Source organism: Huiozyma naganishii, chromosome 4 (assembly GCF_000348985.1).
Source record: "Huiozyma naganishii CBS 8797 chromosome 4, complete genome".
Classification (NCBI taxonomy): domain Eukaryota; kingdom Fungi; phylum Ascomycota; class Saccharomycetes; order Saccharomycetales; family Saccharomycetaceae; genus Huiozyma; species Huiozyma naganishii.
In genome coordinates, this window is record NC_035925.1 from 437,347 (window position 1) to 456,571 (window position 19,225).

The following is a 19,225-nucleotide window of genomic DNA, read 5'->3' on the forward strand; positions in this document are numbered from 1 at the left end:
TACGTACATACATATCCATATATATATCTATCCACAATCCATATTCTTTACTTGCAAGTGTTTTGCAATTCACATAATGAAGAAAAGAAAAAAAAATTTGAAAGCGTCCAACTGCGACCTTTGCGATCATCCCAACAGTTCTCGAGTGAAGGGATACCACCAATGAGCGGCTCTGCACTGGGCAGTAACCCAATTGCGAAGAGGGAGGACGAACAGGAGTCCAAGGGGGCTTCAACTTCAAAACTCTTCAGTGATCTGATCGAATCTTCTGGGACTCTACCCACAACGTCATCTGAATTGGGATCTATTCAACTCTCAATCAATGAGATCAACAGACGTACCAAAGAAATGAGGGCACACACCCACGTTGCTGCGAACCGTGATCACACGAAGGCGCATTACTTGTTGGCTGGTAGTGGACTGGCATTTGATGATGTCGACACTTCGTTGCAGAATCTACAACGCGTCGGACAGAATGGCAGCTCTTTGGGTGGGGCACGTGAAAGAGACGGGAAAGCCTCGGCTTCTACTACGGAGATTGATAGTTATTTGAAATTGAAGAAGGACGAAAACATTTTGACCTCCATTGAGTTAGTGTTATCGAATGCTGCTAAAGATTTCGACACTTTTGTCACATCTAATTTGAACCTAGACTGGGAACAGAGGAAGAAAGTTGTGAGAGAAAACTTCGGTATACTTATCAACCAGAACTCGAAGGGGGAACTTCAGAATCACACGTCCTCGGTTGATGCTCAACCGCCCTCCCTCAAAAAATTGTGGAATGCCAATGGCTCTCTCAAAAATAATACCACCCCCAACAACATTGCCCGGATTCTAAGCGATGATGATAACTTACCTAAATTTAACGTCAACGAACATCACATGGTCAGAGCGAAGTTTGAGGGATACGGAGAAGTTATTCACAGGTTCAACAACGCAAGACAGGCACGCGCCAAATTTCCATTACACCAGGAATTTATCCGTCTGTTGAATAGTTCTGGCGATAATAAAAACATTCAATTGCTTCAAAGCTGGAGGATTTTAGAAATTGCCGACAAGAGTAAAATGAAGAACACTAACGCTGAGATTATCAACAACTCGAAGCACACTTTACAGTCTCAATTTCTGGAACTCGTCGCTTCCATGTATGAAAAGAAAATGGATGAGGGATTACCAACTAATATCAATAAGATGAAGTCATTTATTGATTCAACTTTGAAGAACCTTGCTGACAATACCTGGAAGATCGCCAACCTAACTATAGTTAACAATGTGCCAGTTTGGGCGCTTATTTTCTACCTACTGAGGGCAGGGTTGAACGAGGAAGCGTTGGAAGTCGCTGTTAGCAACAAGTCGAGCTTCAAGAAGGTCGAACAGTCCTTTTTGGGTTACTTCAAGGCTTACATCCAATCCAAAGACAATAAGTTGCCTGTGGAATTCTCGACCAGGCTGCATACAGAATACAACCAACACATTAAAAACTCGCTCAACGGAGATCCCTTTAGAATGGCTGTTTACAAAATTATTGGTAGGTGCGATTTGACAAGGAAGAATATTTCTGCTGTCACTCTATACATGGAAGACTGGCTATGGATGCACTTCATGCTTATTAAGGAGGAGTGTGTGGACCCCAATGACCCGGTTTATGAAAGATACACACTAGAGGATTTCCAAAGCATTATCTTGTCCCATGGACCCTCCAAATTCAAAAACTCTTATCTACAAATTTTGATTCTGAGTGGGTTATTTGAGTTGGCAGTTGAATACGCATATTCAATCAATGAAATAGACGCTGTACACTTGGCCATCGAGCTGGCAAACCAGAAACTACTGAGAATAAGTACCGACCAACCAAGCGTAAATCCATCCACGGGCGAACGATTTAAATTCGTGAGTATCAACGCTGAAACGAACGCTACGCAGCTCAATTATGCGAAGGTCATTGCGTCTTACACAAGATCGTTCAAGTTTTCCGATCCAAGGATTGCTACCGAATATTTGATTTTGATCGGATTAGTGGAGACTCCAACAGAGATTGAATTATGCCACGAAGCTTTGAGAGAGCTAGTCTTGGAAACCAAAGAGTTCAGTATACTGTTGGGTAAAATTAACAGAGACGGGTCGAGAATCCCCGGGGTCATTGAAGAGAGACAACCGTTACTCCATCTGAATAACGAGAAGGAGTATCTTAGAACGATTACTGAACAAGCTGCTCACAGGGCTGAAGAGGATGGCAGAATATATGATAGCTTGCTGCTGTATCAACTATCAGAGGAGTACGACATTGTTATCACGCTGATCAACGGGCTATTGAGTGACGTTTTGAGCAACTCTGATCTGTCTGAGAACTTATTCTGGAACGACGACACAAGCGAGTCGAATCCAATCTTGCTAGCTGAGAGGTTGATCGACATTTATTTGGGCAACGTCGAAATCTCACAACTGATTTCCAACAAGAACCAAGAGACGTGTTTGCTGCTTTTGCAGCTTGTGAAGATCAGGAAACTGTTTATCTCGCAGCAATGGCAGATCACATTACAGGAGCTTGCCTCTTTAGAGCTGTTGCCACTCAAAGACGATGCCTCTATCAGAAAGAGGGCTGAAGATTTCAACTCTTTGAACCCCAATGTGATAAAATGCGTGCCCAACTTGCTTGTGATGAGCATGACCAGTATTTCTAAAGAGATTCGGTTGCTGCGCAGCAGTGTTTATCAGACAACAGTGAAGGACCAACAGATATCAGCTCTCAAGACAGTTGCCAAAAACCTGATGGTATATGCCGGTATGATTCAATACAAGATGCCGAGGGAAACGTATAGCACTCTTATTGCGCTCGACGTCGCACTATAACGACCGCAACAAACGACAGAAGAACAAAAAATTTGAACTTGAACCATCCCATGTGTATATAAGTTATGTACTGGGACAGGGAACCATGACCATTCGATCGATCCTCCCTACTCCCATCCCCCTCCGCCTCAACTTACCACTTTTAACTACAAACGCCTTTGAATCTGAATATGCTTGTAATCCGGTTGTACTTCGTAAGCGTTGGGCTCTGCATCCGCAGCTTGCAACTTCTCCTTCCTACGAGCAATCCGGCGCTGCCTCCTCTGGTTCTTGTTCAACCCCTCATCGTTGTCGGACTCACTTGAAGAATCGGAGGAACTTGACCCCTCCTCGTGCTCATGCTCCTCGTGATTGTGCCCGACACACTCGTCCTCGTCCTGAGGGTGGTAAATACAGCATATCTTCGTCTTCTTCCTGTCGAGGTGCTCGTTATCTACAACGTCCTGCTCCCATTTGACGTTGTGCCGTGCCGCAGTAGACCCGCTCTTCTGCTCCTGTTTTGCCTTCTGATCAGCGCGTAACTTCAAAACGGGGCGCACAACGGTCTCCGTCTGCGACCCCTGTACTGTCTCTGCCGGACGGTCCATTATCACAGACAAGTGGAGAGCTGTTCCGACTACGATGCTCCCCAAGATGCCAGTAACACCACCTTCTGGGCCTCCCCTTCTTCAAGATTTGATCGAAAATTTGAAATATATTTAAATTTGAACAGTTCGAGGTTCTTTAAGAGGCGAGTGGTTTCAGTGGCGAACAGTGGGCAACGAACAAAGGAGCAACGGCGCGATGGAGAGACTACAGCGGCTGATGATGAACGGGAAGGTTGGAGCCGTCGATGCGGAGAAGGACGACACGAAGGAGACCGTTTGGATCTCGTCGATTGCTCTACTGAAGATGCTGAAGCACGGGCGTGCCGGTGTGCCGATGGAAGTCATGGGACTGATGCTGGGTGAGTTCATAGATGAGTACACGATCCAGGTAGTGGATGTGTTTGCCATGCCGCAGTCCGGGACCGGTGTCTCTGTCGAGGCTGTGGACGATGTGTTCCAAGCGAAGATGATGGATATGTTGAAGCAGACAGGCAGGGACCAGATGGTTGTTGGGTGGTACCATTCGCATCCTGGGTTCGGTTGCTGGCTGTCTTCCGTGGATGTGAACACTCAGAAGTCCTTTGAGCAGCTGAACAGCAGGGCCGTCGCTGTTGTGGTGGACCCAATTCAGTCCGTGAAGGGTAAAGTTGTCATCGACGCCTTCAGACTGATCGACACTACAGCTTTGATCAACAACCAGGAACCCAGACAGACCACGTCGAACGCCGGTCTGATGAACAAGGCGAACATCCAAGCTCTGATTCATGGGCTCAATAGGCACTATTACTCCCTAAATATAGACTACATGCAGACGCCGGCGGAGGTTAAAATGCTGATGAACGTGCACAAGGAGCAATGGCAGTCCGGGTTGAAGATGTACGACTACGAGGCGAAGGAGGAGAAGAACCTTGCCGCGACGAGGAGAATGGTGGAGATAGCAGAGCAGTACTCGAAGAGAATAGAGGAGGAGAAAGAGCTGACGGAGGATCAACTCAAGACCCGGTACGTCGGGAGACAGGATCCCAAGAAGCACTTGGCGGAGACCGCGGAGACCGCGCTGGATGATAACATTGTCTCGATATTGACCTCCAGTGTCAACGCAGTCGCAATTAAATGAATAGCGGCCAGCGACGACCATATATTATGTAAGTGTTATGTACACGGTGCCGTCACGGGCTCACACTCAAACCCTACGCCATACTTGCAAGTATGTCTCCTTCAAGAACAGGAGTTCTTGTTCTCTGGCCGTCACAAGGGGGCCGTCAATCTCGTACCATTGATCGTTATTCGTGTTGAGCAGTTGTAGTTTCCAGTGGTTTGTATCGTCCGTTGCAATGTCCGAGGACCTGACGACGTCGTTGATCAGGTTCCCCTGAAGTCTGTATCGGTGGTTCCCCGGGAACTCTACCGTGAGCGGGAAATCCACCATTGTTTGGTTCCTGTCCCGTACGGGGAAGGGCAATCTTGCACCAGAGTGTCTGTTGTAGTAAACGATGAGGTGTTCCGGAAGGGAACGGAACATGTAAGGCGCTGTGTCGCTGTCGAATTTGTTCTGCAACAACGTGGATAGCTGGATCTGCGGTAGATCGTTGACTTCTCTCCCGTCTTTGAAGATCGTGGCCGATGATGTGGGTAAGTCCAGCGTAACGTTCCAAAAGGGGACCACTCTGCTAGTCTGCTTGACCTCAATTTCTCCGCGACACGCGCTGGCCAAAGTATCCTGCAACGGGGACTTGATCAATTGGTTGATCAGCCAGTTGAATGCCAGTTTCGGGTCCGTGACGTCCAACCAATCTCTCGAATGTACCTGCAGGTAACTGACCCATTCCTCCGGAGAGACGTGTCCCCTGAGCAGAGTGGTGGACCAAAGTCTCTGCACGAATTGTGTAACTTGCCCCACCAGTGTACCCTCTTGCTGCTTACACAGCAAGAGATTGTCTCTCACGGGTGTGATATGTGCGAGCAAGATCACAATATAGTTCACAAGTTGTGGCTTCCCAGTGATACCGACGAACCCGTTCGTGTACTGCTTCCCTGCAACGAGATCCGTGCAGTTCTGAGGAAACGCCTGCAATCTATCACTCTCAAACTGCGGCTGCAACGCCAATTGCAACCGTTGCAGCAGCGTGTCCCGCGCGGTATCGACCTCTCTGTTCAAGGGGAGCTCATACACTTTCGCGTCCCGTAGGTTCATGAACATGCTGTGCCGTGAATTGTTAACCGCATGGAGAAAGCAGGGCGACCGTGCGCCCCTCCCCTGCAAAAACTTCCCGCATTGCAGGCAGCAGTACACCTCCAGCGGTGTGCACTTCACGGAACACCTCTTCACTTGATCGAAATCTAACTTCCTGAGATCGATGTACTTGCGAATGGTGCCCGCATCCAATCTTTTCACTGGCACATCAACAGAGTTCGTACTTGCCGCCCGTTTCACCGCCGGCATCGCTGGACCCACAGCACAAACACCAACTGCAACAACATCAACGCGATGACCTTCACCGTGAAGCAACGGAACTGAACAAAATATATTTCTGAATATAGAAAGAAGACGGCGACAACAACAGCGTGAACTTGACACTTGACACATTCTCTGTCGGAGGAACTCCGTTGAAACCATTGAGCGATGAGTGAGGCGATCAAGGGTCCGCTATTGGGTGCTGCTGCTGGTGTGGCGACGTATTTGGCGCTGCAGAAGTCGAAGGTGTTGGGGAAGGGCAAGGGCCCCTCTGAGGTGTCTTACAAGGCTCCACAGTACTTTGTTGAGAACAAGTATCCTGCGAAGGAGCACAATCGTGTTGTGAAGAGCAAGATGGCCGAGCGGGATACGCCCGTTGGGTTTGTCCTTGCTGGGAACGTGGTGGAGCCCGTGAAGTACTGCGATGGGCAGAAGCCGTTCCGGCAGGAGCGGTACTTCTACTACCTGTCTGGGTGCGACATCCCGGGGTCTGTAATATTCTTTGACGGGGCTCAGGAACGGCTTGTGCTGTTTATCCCTGATGTCGACGAGGAGAGTGTCGTTTGGAGCGGGCTACCAGCGACGCCCAAGGAGTGTATGGAGCGGTACGATGTCGACGACGTGATGTACGTGTCTGAGTTACCCAAGATGTTAGAACGGGACGCATCTGGATTGGAGCTGTTTACTACTGATTTTGATGTGCTTGGCTGTGTGATTGGTGACCAACGGGGTCGAATTGCCGCTGGGTCGAACGAGTTCTTCGATGCGATGGATGAGGCGCGGCTGATCAAGGACGAGTACGAGATCGAGACTTTGAGGCACATCTCCAAAATGACGGACTACTGCCATTACTCTGTGATGTCCGCGTTACCCATTGAGCAGAACGAGTTGCAATTGGAGGCCGAGTTCCGGTACCACTCGCACCGCCAGGGTGCGAAGGGGTCCGGATACGACCCGATCTGCGGGTCCGGTTCCGCATGTGGAACTCTGCACTACGTGACGAACAACCAGGAACTTGCTGGGAAGGATTCTGTCCTTGTGGATGCCGGTTGCGAGTGGCGCAACTACACTTCTGATGTGACGCGGTGTTTCCCCCTAACGGGCCGGTTTACACGGGAGCACCGGGCAGTGTACGACGCTGTCCTAGACATGCAGACCCAGACGATGGCGCTAATGTCCCCTGGGGCCTCCTGGGAAGAGTTACACCTGTTGTCGCACCGCGTGCTGATCAAACACCTGTTGAAGATGGGTGTTCTCCGTGCGGGACACACTGAGGAGCAATTGTTGGAGTCCCGTGTATCCTGTGGGTTCTACCCACATGGGCTGGGCCACTTGCTCGGGCTCGATGTGCACGACGTTGGTGGCCACGCGAACTACGAGGACACGGACCCACTGTTCAAGAACCTACGGTTGAGACGCACGTTGCAAACGGGGATGGTAGTGACGAATGAACCAGGGTGTTACTTCAACGAACACCTGCTGGACGAGTTTGTGCGGCCGTTCCCTGAACGTGCCCAACTCGTGGACTTCACCGTTGTAGAGCGGTACATGCGCGTCGGCGGTGTTCGGATCGAGGACGACGTGCTGATCACGAAGGAGGGTCACGAGAACCTTACTGGGATCACCTCGAACCCCGAGGAGATCGAACAGATCGTAGCCAACGGGTCAGCGTAGAAGATCTGGTACTTACTACATCGTGTATATAAGTAAAGTTAAATGCAAGCAAGTATCTAACGGCCTTGCTGGAGTCTCTCCTGCAGTTTTGACTTTGCGAACCCCCAGGCCCCCAACAAACCCTTGTCCAAGTCCAGGGAGACCTGTGGGTCCGTGGTGGGCGGTCTTGTCACGCGCGCGGCGATGGTCGCCGGGTCCGTCTCAAGGACAATCCCGTTATCGACGGCCTCATCGACCAGCAGACACACGAGGTCAAACTTGTCCTGCACGACACGCATATCAACACCACCGCTGTCCAAGAGCAACTCCAGCGCACCTGCGATCCCCTCGAACACAACGTCCACGAGCACCTCGTTCGCAGAGGCGTGCCCTACCACTACCACGACAACATCGGTAAACCGTTTGAACCGTACAAGACTCCCAGAGAACATCTGCAAGTCGCCCTCGCTCTTCGCCGTCCGCCGAGCGAACTCCAACTCAAACTCCCGCTGCCTCTTGAGAGACCCAGCTAGAGACTCCTCACCGTCCTGGACGTGCGGTGGCGCAAAGTAGTTCGCATACACCCTGTTCCCCTTCTGGTCCAGTATCAGCACCGCCTCAATGCAGTACAGCGAGCTCATCTTGGCGTGTTGGCGTCCTGTAGGTGTAGTAATTGTAATAGTAGTAGTAGTAGTTGATATGTTGAAGTTGTTCTTAGTCGTCGTCGTCACCCGGTTTTCGCGATGTTTGAGTTGGCGATGACCAGTCCGTTGAAGACGGCGAGTGACGAGTTGTGGGCTGCTGGTTGTAGCTGCTGCTGGTTGGTGTCCAGCACGGTATGACTGCGAGCGGGGAGTTCCATTTCGGGCTGCTGCGGGTGGCCGTGTTGCAGTTGCTCAAGGCGGTCGGATTCGACAGGGCAAAGCCGTCGACAGTGGACACCGTCGCGGACCTGTACGTGCGGTTCCTCGAGTTGCTCGTCGACGAGGTGCGGAGGCTCGCACAGGCGCGGTGCGGTGGTGAGCTAGACGATATTGCATTGCAGGATGTCTCGCTGGCGCTCGCCAACCTGCACGTCGTGCGAGGTGGGGACGTGTTGGACGTGTATGGGGAGAACCCACATGCATTGGGGCAAGGACCGGGGCCCTGGGAACAGTTCCGTGAGTGGTGTGGCGCTGAAAGTGACGGTGGTATTGCTGCGGATGCGAGGGTAGTGGCAGCACCGCCCATTGAGCTGCTGAGGAGTTCCACTGGGGCGGACCAGACGCAGACAAACACGCTCAAGACGGCATTCACCGTGGGACCCAATAGAGCCCTGGATACCGCGGCCGCGGCTGCCGCGACAGCACAGGAGGATGATAACGTGCGCAGGGAGAACGAACTAGTGGAAGAACTCATACAATCTGGGGACACGGACGACTGGCTCAGACTGCTCGTCACGAGGCAGAAATTGGCAGCGTGGACGAGAGCAAGGGCCAGAGCCGGGACGACTGCTACCACGAGGACGAGAAATGCACAGGTAGAACTCCCGGAGGCCGCGGCACAGCTCCCGGGGATCAACGGGTGGAGACACTCTGTACTTGCAGCACGAGTACCGAGTGGCGCAGGGCACACGATTCAAGCGAGCACGCAGAACGAATACGTCCCTGCAGACGTGGACGTACCGGCGCATCATGTGCTCGCACTCGCATCGAAACTGCCAACAATGATGCAGGACTCCAGGCTCGAAAACGTTACACTCTCCTATGAGAACGACCAGAACAGCGATAGCGACACAGAGCGGCACTCACAAATGCACAACAACACTAACAGTAACGAAAATAATTTACAGTTCACAGAGATGGAGGACATGGATAACACCTTCCAGAGAAGACAGTCTATAGATTTTGACCAGTCTTACCCATAAGCATCAACCACGCCTTTCCCTCTCTCTGTGTGTCTCCCCTCACCTACATACATATAGATAATATCATCATCAATTTCTCACAACTTCCGCCTCGACTTGAACTTACCACCTTGCTTACCACCTTGCCTACCGCCTTGTTTCTTGCCGACTCTGTTCCCCTGGGGTTTCGCACCGAGCGTCTTCCGGTTGTCCTCGTCGTCGCTAAAGCCTTGCGACTCGGCATCCTGACCCGCACGGTTCTTGAATTTCAACTTGTTCTTCTGACCACGAACGGGGCCCTGCTTAACAGCCTCCAAGTACGCATTGATACCATTCGTCACAGACTTCAGTGGGTCCTCCTCGCCGTCGTCACGGTTTTGACTTTGGCCGCGCGCACCAGCAGCAGGGGCACCCTTCATCACAAGCTTGCCCTCTGCATCGAAATTGAACATATCGTCACTAATGGTGCCCTTCTTGCCCTTCTGGAATTTCTTGGGTCTCGTCGTAGAGATATGCGCAAGAGTCTCGGAATCCAACAAATCAAGCGGATTGTCCCCAGACTTCTCCACAATGTATTTCTGCGACGCTTGGCGCTTACCCTTGCCCGCGGTTTCTTGCTCAGCGTCGCCACGATCCTCTGTATCCGATGCAGAATCGTAAATGGCCTCGTCAAACGCAGACATAAACTTGGGTCCCTTCGCTACATCAGGGAGCAGGATCTCAGAATCAGCACCAGTCTCGCGCTTGCTTCTATTACGGATCTTCCGGATGTTCGCTAGCAGCTTCATGTCAGACTCGGGGAAGTGTTCCGCAATGAAGTCGTACCCGAACCGCCTAATCAACCGCTCAATGATGTGCTTCACCCTCTGCTTGAAGTGCCCCGTGTGCTCGTTCGACCACCGCAGCAAGTTCACAAGCAACCCTGGGATCTTGGAACGCATCATCTCAACGGGGAGCCCCAAAACACACACCTTTGTAAACCCAATCGCACTCTTAACAATCTCTCTCGAGTTCGACGTCAAATACAACTCGATCGTGTCGTACACTTCCAAAATGATATCCCCAGGAAGCGATTCCTTGAACTCAAACAGTAAACACGCAAAAGCTGTGATCGTACTGCTCACCATATGTTGCGATTCACCGATCAGCCCGACAGATATGATCTTGAAAAACTCGCCAACACTCGATGGCTGCATGTCCTCCAGCCCGTTCTCGTTCACCATCCGGATCACACCGCCTTGTTCCTGCATCTTGTGGCCCATCAAAAGCAAGATATCAAAAGCTGCCTCCCTTGTCTTCTCGTTGACATCCTTCGTCGACAGGATCACCTCGGCAACAATCTTCACGATGAAATCCAACTGGTCAAGTGGCAACAGCTTGATCAGCGTCTTGATCGCAGTCAACCGCGCGGAACGCGACGCAGTCTGCACCGTCTCAGCATTGCTCACCATGGTATCTTTAATCGACCGGATGTGCTCCAGGATAGACGTGGACCCGGGGTCCAATTCAGATAGTTTGTTGATAATTCTGTACGCCCTCTTTTGAACCAACGTATTCGTGGACTTAATCGTGATGTCAAAGATAGAGAATAGAGCGGCGTAGCTGGTCTCAGGCAAGTACTTCACCATCGTGATGATGATATCCAACAGAGTGGATGTCAACTGCGTCCCGGACCGATTTGACCCGCTCAGCTTGGCCTCCTTCTCCATGGCATCCTTCAAAAGGGTACACACATTGTTGAATGTCTTCTCCAAGTCAACGGGAGTAGTAATCTTCAAAAGGGACTCGATGGTCTCCAAGATGTAACCTCTCGTGTTTGGAGCCGTTTGAGTATAGACGTTGAATAAAACTGCAAGTAAGTTGACAGCTTTCGAGGTCAAATATTCCAGATTTTTGACAGTCTCCTCCACTGGGAAGACCTCTTGCAGAAGAAGAGGCGCCTCCAACGAGTTTTGCGTGTACGCCAGATTGGACTCGACGAGTACCTTCAACGAATGACAGATGGTTGTCCTTAGTTCGACGTTGCTGTACATCAAAGAGCACAGCTCCTGCGCAAACTCATCGGTGAACGCAGTTCTTAGGTCACTTGGTAACTCGGTAAAATGAGGTAAAGTGGACCACAGTTGATCCAAAATAGTTTGAAAGATCTTCAATTGGATTGATTCGGTATCCGCAATTGGGGCAATTTTTTCAGTGAATGACTTGATCACTGGGGTCAACTCAGTGACGAAGGTTGATAGCTTCGCGTGTTTGGTGTAGTCCCTTAACAGGGGCAGCAGCCAAGCTCTACCAGGTTGTTGGTTGTTCGTCAAATTCAAGGGTAGAATACGAAGGACAACATCGGGGCCCATTGCAGTAATAGCAGATCCCACTACCAGTTCAATACCCCCTTGCAATTCCATATAATGCGCGTGCTTCTCGTTGTTCCTCCATTTATCAACAATCACAAGTGGATCAACAATACTTTTGGCGGATTTGTACCCAAATTTCTGGTAGGCTACAGCAATGACTTGTAGCACCTCGTTGGCGGAATTGGCGTATCTAACAGAGAGGAAGTCTACGAAACGCTTGGACAATTGACCAACGATCTTATCAACTTTTTGAACGCGTTCGTATTTTCTTAACAGAAGCTCGTCTTTGACAGATTCTGTTAATATCCCAATTAAACTTTGGGATGCACTATATGCAATCTCCTTGGAATCACTTTGGAGGTAGGCCGCGAAAACCTCAAATACTTTGGGTAACCTCTCGAAACAGTTGAGGGGCTGTATAGATGCATACGTTGACATGGCTTTAACAATGACAGCCATCCACGCAGAAGCCAAATGTGTATCAGAATTGGCAGGTTTCATCGAAAATATGGTGTCCAAAATTAGCAAATATTTCGCCTCAGATGCCTTTGTTGAGAAATCGGCGATAGATTGGAACAAATTTTCGAAACATTGAAATGTGGACGCCACTAAATATTGATTTGATGACTTGATTATCTCCAATAGGTAATCGCACAGTGGTTCCATATACTTCGAGGGCCATTGGCCCGTCGAGACAACTGTGTTAATTAGTTTGTTCAGTTTGATGACATCGTTACTTAGCGCGTCCTCATCCTGTTGCTGATTCTTCTTCTTCTTTTTCCCCATTTGGCTCAATTCATTAATCGCCGTTTGCCAAGATGCCATTACAAAATCTGCAATCCCTAAAGAGGCGACGTGTTCCGAGGTGGGCGCTGCAGGTGGAGATGATAGTATCACAGAAATCGACTCCAAGGCTCTCTTTCTGATCTTAGGTCTGTGATCCAACGACAGCTCCAAAAGACCTTGCAAAGCTCTTCGTGGGGTAATCGCCAAGTTGTGCGTGTTATTCCAGGCTTGTGCATCCTGGGCAACCAGCAACGCTTCCAAACATCCAATGGCAGATCTGATAAGCATGGAATGTTCCTCTGTATCTATAACGACGTATGGTGCAACTTTGGTCAAGATGTCAATAAACTTCGACCTCAACAGTTGATTTGGCGTGTAGTGAAGTAAAATGTCTAACAGATACACTGCTGAGGTTGCAACTTCGTAATTTTGAATATTGCCCTCTGCATCCGTGGCAGTGTCCAATAGGGACAAAAATGCAATCAAGTAGTTAATGAGGTTCTTGCCAGGTTCATTGGTGTCAAAGTTTGATATGTTTTCTTCAACTGCGACTAGAGTAATTGCAATGGTTTTCTGATTCAGCAATTTGGACGTGGCCTGAGAACGCACTTTAGACAATTTCTCATCCAGTTCCAAGAACTTTGCCACTTGATCTGCATCCATTGTGCAAAGCTTCTTTGGCGGTTGTATTTGTATTCAATCAAGTAATCCAAGCGACAGTTTCTAATATATGAAGCGATGAGATGAGTTTGAATAATTTTTTATTATGAAGAAAAAAATTTTCTCTCTTTTTTCAAAATCTCATTTTCTTTCTCGAATTTCCCGATTATTAGCAGTAAAAGGTGCATAGTACCAGTGGTGTGACATCTGTTGGCGTAGCGCAAATGTTATTAGGTGACAACTCCACTTCAGCTGAGATAATCTCTTACAAGTTTAGGCCCTTGTCAATCTTGAAAGTGAGAACATTTGTACATTCTTAGTTTGAACACGTAGGATCGGCCAGTCTAGTTTGCGGACTTTCGGTATCTACTCGAGACTGAGGTCCGATCTATAATCTAAAGTGTATGCACTAGTCTTAATAAAGGTACCCCGACAAGTTGTAGTCATACCAACCCTGTATATCTACTTGTGATTGCCTTCTTTTACTGGAGTAAAAGCGTGTGAGTATCAAAAAATTAAGATACCAGATCAAAGGATAAACAACAATGCTCGTGAGTCAACAGACAATTGCATATTTAAAATTTGAGCAAGCTGTAATGGATGCTACAAGCTGGGAGACTACAACTGTACGCCTTCTACACGGTATTCACGCTCCTCCACGTGACATCTTTTTGTGACGGACAGACATCTCGTCATTTTTGTATTTTAAACAGTTCTCCCACGGGTTGCTACAGTATACTGAAGATGTACATCAATCACGTAGGTGGAATTCTCATAAGGTTGCAGTGCAGATACCTCCCGGATGACGTGTGGACTAGTGCGCATAAGACTGGCGAGGTTTGGCCGCCGGAACAATCCTCTGTACAATATCGTAGTCACACAGTCGCACAAGGCGAGAGACTCTCGTCCGATTGAAGTCCTCGGCACTTACAACCCAACACCAAAACGAGTGAGTAATAGTGCTGTTCCCATCAAGGAGGTGAATCTTGATTTTACGAGGGCGAAGTACTGGATCGGTGTGGGTGCTCAGCCGAGTGATATTGTCACAAGGTTGTTCATCAAGGGTGGGATACTTCCAAGGGAAGATTGGGCCTCTAGCAAAGTTAGAACGAGTAAAGTGGTAAGTCCGCTTAAAGAGCTGATGGAGTGATGAAAGTTGGGAAATGTTCGATACACAATTTGGATATTTATGTATTGGTGTTCTTGTATATACTAAAAAGAAAATGGTACTAGCAGAATTAATGATTACAGTAATATTATAAGTTTGGGCGGGGCGGCATTACTCCTCTGGAACCTACTTGAGGTTTGATTTTTTGTTGAACTGGGCCGTAGGGTGCATGACTCTACCGGATAGCGGCGAGGATGTCCTGCTTGCCGGTCTATTGAACAGTGGCATTTGAGCCGGCCCTGAGTTGTTCCAATTGGCCAAATTTATGCTACTACCCAGTTGTGTTTGTTGCCCCCCAAACCCGTTATCAGGTTCGTTCGGCGTCATTACGAATTGACCGTTATTTACCACGCTTTGGTACGATTGTAAATTCTGTATCCTCTCCAATGTATCGCTTCTGGGTCTTATATTTGCCGTGTTCCCAAGCAAGTCTGTGAACTGCTTTGGAGCCACGTTTGGTCCACTTATCGAGGAAGCGGAACAGTTCCGGACCAGGTACTGCTCCTTCTTCACCTCGCTGAGCAAATGGTGTCTCACCAAAGTCATCAAGTAGTTCGACCTTTCATAGCCAATCTGTATCTCTCTTTGTTCAGCCTGTTGTAAAGAAATCTTGGCGACTTTGTCCAACACACCAGATGGCGGGTTGCAGTTATCGAATGGAGTAACCTGTGGGTCCGAGCATACCAGTTGGTATATCTCGTTGACCAATTTCGTGAATTGTGGAGTGAAGGAGGTCGTGGCACCTGATGCACCGTTAAAGTTTGTCATCCGCGAGTAAGCGGACTCACCAAAATCTGAATTTATGGAACTCGCCAATGAAGTGGTGCTACCATTGTTCACGTCGCCATCTCTGGCAAAGTAAGGACCGGTGGGGGCCCCCATGAGGGAAGCCAGTGAGCTAGCACCGTTGCTCACGGGTGTCACCATACCAATGGACAACCGAGGGTCCACCAATTGTTGCGATGGCTCAAAATATTGTTGCTGTAGCAAATCTATCATACTCTGTTTGGTACTGGATCCTGTGGTCTCAGCACTTGGGAATTTCTTCATTTTTGTCAGCGAAAGATATCTGATAGGTAGTGCTTTGATATATGTATCTCTGTAAGTTGAGCTTCGGGAAAAAAGGGGGATTCACGTAATACGACCAAAAACGACCGGAAGGAACCAAAAGACGCGCAAACAGGTGGACAGAGAGGGAAAAAAATTCATTCAAAGGACTACTCCGAACCGAGCAATCTCTGCGTTATTAAGTAAGCAGCAGAGAATGGGAAAACCAAAGAGAAAGAGAAAAAGACACACCCAACAAAGAAAGCGAGCGAAAGAAAGGGGCGCTGGTTCACAGGGAGCCCTTCCACAACTGACGCGAAACTGCAGTGACAGAAGTCAAACGGCTAATATATCTCGCATCTTCGTCTTCTTCTTCTTCTTCTGGGAGAACCAAAAATCTCACGCCAAATTTTTTGTATTACGAGAGCGCACATTCCGACCCGTTTCGGGAAACTGCTGAAATCTCACAGAATCGGCTGCAGGACGCTCTTTCCTGAAAAAGAAATGAAAACTGGTGACGAGTATTCCCAAAAGAGGAATGGTGATATCTTCCCGTTCCTCCAGTACCCAGCAGACAGCAGACAGCAGCTGCAAGTAACGCATACGAGCCCGTCCCTTGTCCCTCCCTCCGGCGCGGTCTTCGCTTTACAACAAGCAAGCGCTCCCCACTCTTGCTCCACTTTTTTTGGGCTTTGTTTTGTTGTACTCTTCGAACAAGTATTATTCTGATTATCATCCCACGCCCCTTAATGAGGGTGCGGTGTCCCCCTCCCCTCTTCCACCACCCCACAAGTCCAGAAATGTTCTACGTGCGCCCTCTCTGCTGCTACATGTCGCTAGAAAAGCTGCAAGAATAATAATAATAATAATAAAAATAGTAATATTAATAATAATATATTCAAGAAGACAGCTGGAAATATTGTCGGACCATTTTTTAGAAGCCCAACGTGCTCGGTTTCTTCTTTGATTTTCCCAATTCTGGAAATGTAATGGTTCTTTCAAGCTTCTTCGATTTTGTAGCTGGTTCACCTCTATGCTCTTTTTTTACCTCTTATTATTAATTTTTTTTTATTATTGCTACCTAGACTTTCTTCCATCTTGCTATAGTTGATGGTGCCTGTGTTTCTGTGTGTCGTGTTGCTTCTTGAGGAGTTGCACGGTACTGTTCCAAACCACGCCACTGCCCAAACTTGTGTTGCTTGTAGACAGATGGCGGGGATGTTTCATCACCCGTTTGAGCCGTATGATATTCAAGTGGAATTGATGCAGTGCATCTATGATGTGTTGAGTTCTACTGCGAGTACGAACGCAAACGTTCAAAGGAAAAAAATTGGGATACTTGAATCTCCAACGGGCACGGGGAAAACTCTCTCGTTGATCTGTGCTTCCCTATCTTGGCTAAGAGATAATAAACTGAAACTTTTAAGTTGTGGTGATAATGTGGGCGGTGAGAACTCTGATTCTGACTCAGAGGATGAGCCCGAGTGGGTTAAGGAAACGTTTCAGAAAAAACAATTGCAGGATAAACTTGGTCTTTTGGACGAGTTCGAAAGGCATCTTGATATAATAGGGAAACAGGGTGACACACCATCTGCTAAACACCTGGAGAGGCCCACGAAGACTAGGAAACTAAAACACGTCGCAGTGAAGATTGAAGAGGAGGATTACTTACCCAAACCGTACGAGGAAGACGGTCCAGAGTCCTCGCAGGATGATAAAAATTTACAGCTCAACAAGGAGGTCGCTCATTTACTGGCGAAAATCGACGCCTCTCACGGTAATAAGAATCCACAAGACAACAACCCCTTTGCTACCGCTTCAGTGAACCCTGTCAAAATCTTTTTCGCCTCCAGAACACATTCACAATTGAACCAATTTGCATCACAGTTACAGTTACCAAAGTTCCCGTCCTCATTCCCGGACAGTGTCCCCAACGAGAGAGTGAAATTCCTCCCACTAGCATCAAAGAAGCAACTCTGTATTAACCCGGAAGTGACAAAATGGGGTACTTTGGAAGCAATAAATGATGCATGTTATGAGGTTAGACATTCACCCAAGGGGTGTCCCTACTATCAGAACACCACAGAATGGCATTACTCAAAAGATACCACTTTCTTCAAGGATAAACTCTTTGAGTCCGTTCATGACATTGAAAACCTTGTAGAAACAGGGCAACACTTACGAGTCTGTCCATATTATGCATCTCGGGACACACTCCCGGGGATGGAAGTGATAACTCTACCGTACCAGTACCTGTTGTCCGAATCAACGCGGGATATCATGGGGATTGATTTAAAGGACAGTATCGTGATCATCGATGAAGCTCATAATTTGGTTGACACAGTCAATAGTATTCATTCGGCAAAAGTTACTTTGGATGACTTAATCACCTGTGAAAACGGTATCCGTCACTACTTACAGAAATTCAAACTCAGATTAAACCCAGGGAACCGGGTCAATCTGTTGAAACTATTGAAGCTGATATCTACAATCTCCCAATATATCAAGTCTAATTTCAAAAAACCAGGACAAAAAGTTGACGCAAATGATATATTAGGTGACTCCAATGCCGATATCCTCAACATCCATAGATTGATCAAGTACATTCGTGTCTCAAAAGTGGCCTACAAGATTGATACATATATCAAAGCATTAGATAAAAAGACTGCCGATGACTCGCCAACGGATAAACCAGGGCCAACAACTTCCTCCCAGCCATTGCTCTTTAAAGTGGTCTCGTTCCTTACATGCTTGACCAACCCGGCAAGCGAAGGTCAGTTCTTTTTTGAGACTGGGCCCTCCATGGAGTACATGTTGCTAGAACCCAGTAAACAATTTGAGTCAATCATCGAAGATGCAAGGTGTGTCTTCTTGGCGGGTGGCACCATGGAACCAATTTCTGACCTGACAGAGAATTTGTTCCCCCTCGTACCGAAGGAGGAAATCAGCATATTTCAATGTAATCATATTGTTCCTGATGCCAACGTCGAAACGTTCGTGATTAACGAACCAGGACTGGAGTTTACTTTTGCAAACAGAGGGAACAACACACTGATCAATATACAGTTGTTTTCCTTCTATAAAAAGTTGTCAAAAACAGTCCCCCTAAGCGGCGGTATCGTTGGCTTCTTCCCAAGCTACCAGTTCCTACAGAATATCATTGACCAGTGGAAAGAAAATGGTATTTTCGATGAAATGAACAGGACGAGGAAGATATTCTACGAGTCCAAAAACGGGAAGGATCCATTGAATGACTACACTACCGTGGTCACAAATCAAGATCCGAAAGTGGGCGCCATTTTGTTTGCTGTTGTCGGTGGACGACTTTCGGAAGGTATAAACTTTCAGGACAATCTTTGTAGGGCGGTGGTTATGACTGGCCTACCATTCCCCAATCTGGCGAGTGGGGAGCTACAAATCAAAAAATTGCATTTACAGGAAAAGGTTAAGAAGCGTGGCGGTGACACGAAGCAGGCAACGAAGGATTTCATTGAAAATATATGCATGAAAGCTGTGAATCAAAGTGTTGGTAGGGCCATTCGACATATGAATGACTACGCCAATATTTATCTATTAGATAACAGGTACAGCAATGAATCCATCAGAGGGAAACTATCCTTGTGGGTGAGAAGAAGAATCCAACCTCAAACATCCCTCGATGGCGTGATTACTGAAACCACAAGGTTTTTCACAGAGAAGGAAAAATAATGTTACCTCTCCAGTTAATATTACAGTTTATAGATACAAATTTTAACGTGCTATTTGTACAATAAATTACATGGG

At 48.0% G+C, this 19,225-nt stretch overlaps 11 protein-coding genes across 11 annotated transcripts; 6 read left to right on the forward strand and 5 right to left on the reverse strand.

Moving 5' to 3' along the window:
• Nucleotides 1–162: 162 nt before the first annotated feature.
• Nucleotides 163–2,850, forward strand: NIC96 (linker nucleoporin NIC96; the record flags this gene model as incomplete). The annotated part of the gene is made up of 1 exon (XM_022607670.1): nt 163–2,850. One exon carries the CDS (start codon nt 163–165, stop codon nt 2,848–2,850), a length of 2,688 nt encoding a protein of 895 aa, XP_022464243.1.
• A 146-nt stretch (nt 2,851–2,996) lies between these two features.
• On the reverse strand, nt 2,997–3,437 carry YPI1 (type 1 protein phosphatase-activating protein YPI1; the record flags this gene model as incomplete). Its single annotated transcript, XM_022607671.1, has 1 exon — nt 2,997–3,437. The coding sequence occupies one exon, from the start codon at nt 3,435–3,437 to the stop codon at nt 2,997–2,999; it is 441 nt and encodes a 146-aa protein (XP_022464244.1).
• Nucleotides 3,438–3,633: 196 nt separating this feature from the next.
• Nucleotides 3,634–4,554, forward strand: RPN11 (proteasome regulatory particle lid subunit RPN11; the record flags this gene model as incomplete). Its single annotated transcript, XM_022607672.1, has 1 exon — nt 3,634–4,554. One exon carries the CDS (start codon nt 3,634–3,636, stop codon nt 4,552–4,554), a length of 921 nt encoding a protein of 306 aa, XP_022464245.1.
• A 66-nt stretch (nt 4,555–4,620) lies between these two features.
• On the reverse strand, nt 4,621–5,880 carry SAD1 (mRNA splicing protein SAD1; the record flags this gene model as incomplete). The annotated part of the gene is made up of 1 exon (XM_022607673.1): nt 4,621–5,880. The coding sequence occupies one exon, from the start codon at nt 5,878–5,880 to the stop codon at nt 4,621–4,623; it is 1,260 nt and encodes a 419-aa protein (XP_022464246.1).
• A 180-nt stretch (nt 5,881–6,060) lies between these two features.
• On the forward strand, nt 6,061–7,566 carry KNAG0D02520 (putative Xaa-Pro dipeptidase; the record flags this gene model as incomplete). Its single annotated transcript, XM_022607676.1, has 1 exon — nt 6,061–7,566. The coding sequence occupies one exon, from the start codon at nt 6,061–6,063 to the stop codon at nt 7,564–7,566; it is 1,506 nt and encodes a 501-aa protein (XP_022464247.1).
• A 56-nt stretch (nt 7,567–7,622) lies between these two features.
• Nucleotides 7,623–8,186, reverse strand: RET3 (coatomer subunit zeta; the record flags this gene model as incomplete). The annotated part of the gene is made up of 1 exon (XM_022607677.1): nt 7,623–8,186. The coding sequence occupies one exon, from the start codon at nt 8,184–8,186 to the stop codon at nt 7,623–7,625; it is 564 nt and encodes a 187-aa protein (XP_022464248.1).
• Nucleotides 8,187–8,383: 197 nt separating this feature from the next.
• TAF3 (Taf3p) lies at nt 8,384–9,451 on the forward strand (the record flags this gene model as incomplete). The annotated part of the gene is made up of 1 exon (XM_022607678.1): nt 8,384–9,451. One exon carries the CDS (start codon nt 8,384–8,386, stop codon nt 9,449–9,451), a length of 1,068 nt encoding a protein of 355 aa, XP_022464249.1.
• Nucleotides 9,452–9,528: 77 nt separating this feature from the next.
• Nucleotides 9,529–13,230, reverse strand: RRP12 (mRNA-binding protein RRP12; the record flags this gene model as incomplete). The annotated part of the gene is made up of 1 exon (XM_022607679.1): nt 9,529–13,230. The coding sequence occupies one exon, from the start codon at nt 13,228–13,230 to the stop codon at nt 9,529–9,531; it is 3,702 nt and encodes a 1,233-aa protein (XP_022464250.1).
• A 799-nt stretch (nt 13,231–14,029) lies between these two features.
• Nucleotides 14,030–14,377, forward strand: MRPS16 (mitochondrial 37S ribosomal protein bS16m; the record flags this gene model as incomplete). The annotated part of the gene is made up of 1 exon (XM_022607680.1): nt 14,030–14,377. One exon carries the CDS (start codon nt 14,030–14,032, stop codon nt 14,375–14,377), a length of 348 nt encoding a protein of 115 aa, XP_022464251.1.
• Nucleotides 14,378–14,521: 144 nt separating this feature from the next.
• On the reverse strand, nt 14,522–15,445 carry CIP1 (Cip1p; the record flags this gene model as incomplete). The annotated part of the gene is made up of 1 exon (XM_022607681.1): nt 14,522–15,445. One exon carries the CDS (start codon nt 15,443–15,445, stop codon nt 14,522–14,524), a length of 924 nt encoding a protein of 307 aa, XP_022464252.1.
• Nucleotides 15,446–16,651: 1,206 nt separating this feature from the next.
• On the forward strand, nt 16,652–19,150 carry CHL1 (DNA helicase; the record flags this gene model as incomplete). The annotated part of the gene is made up of 1 exon (XM_022607682.1): nt 16,652–19,150. The coding sequence occupies one exon, from the start codon at nt 16,652–16,654 to the stop codon at nt 19,148–19,150; it is 2,499 nt and encodes an 832-aa protein (XP_022464253.1).
• Nucleotides 19,151–19,225: the final 75 nt, after the last annotated feature.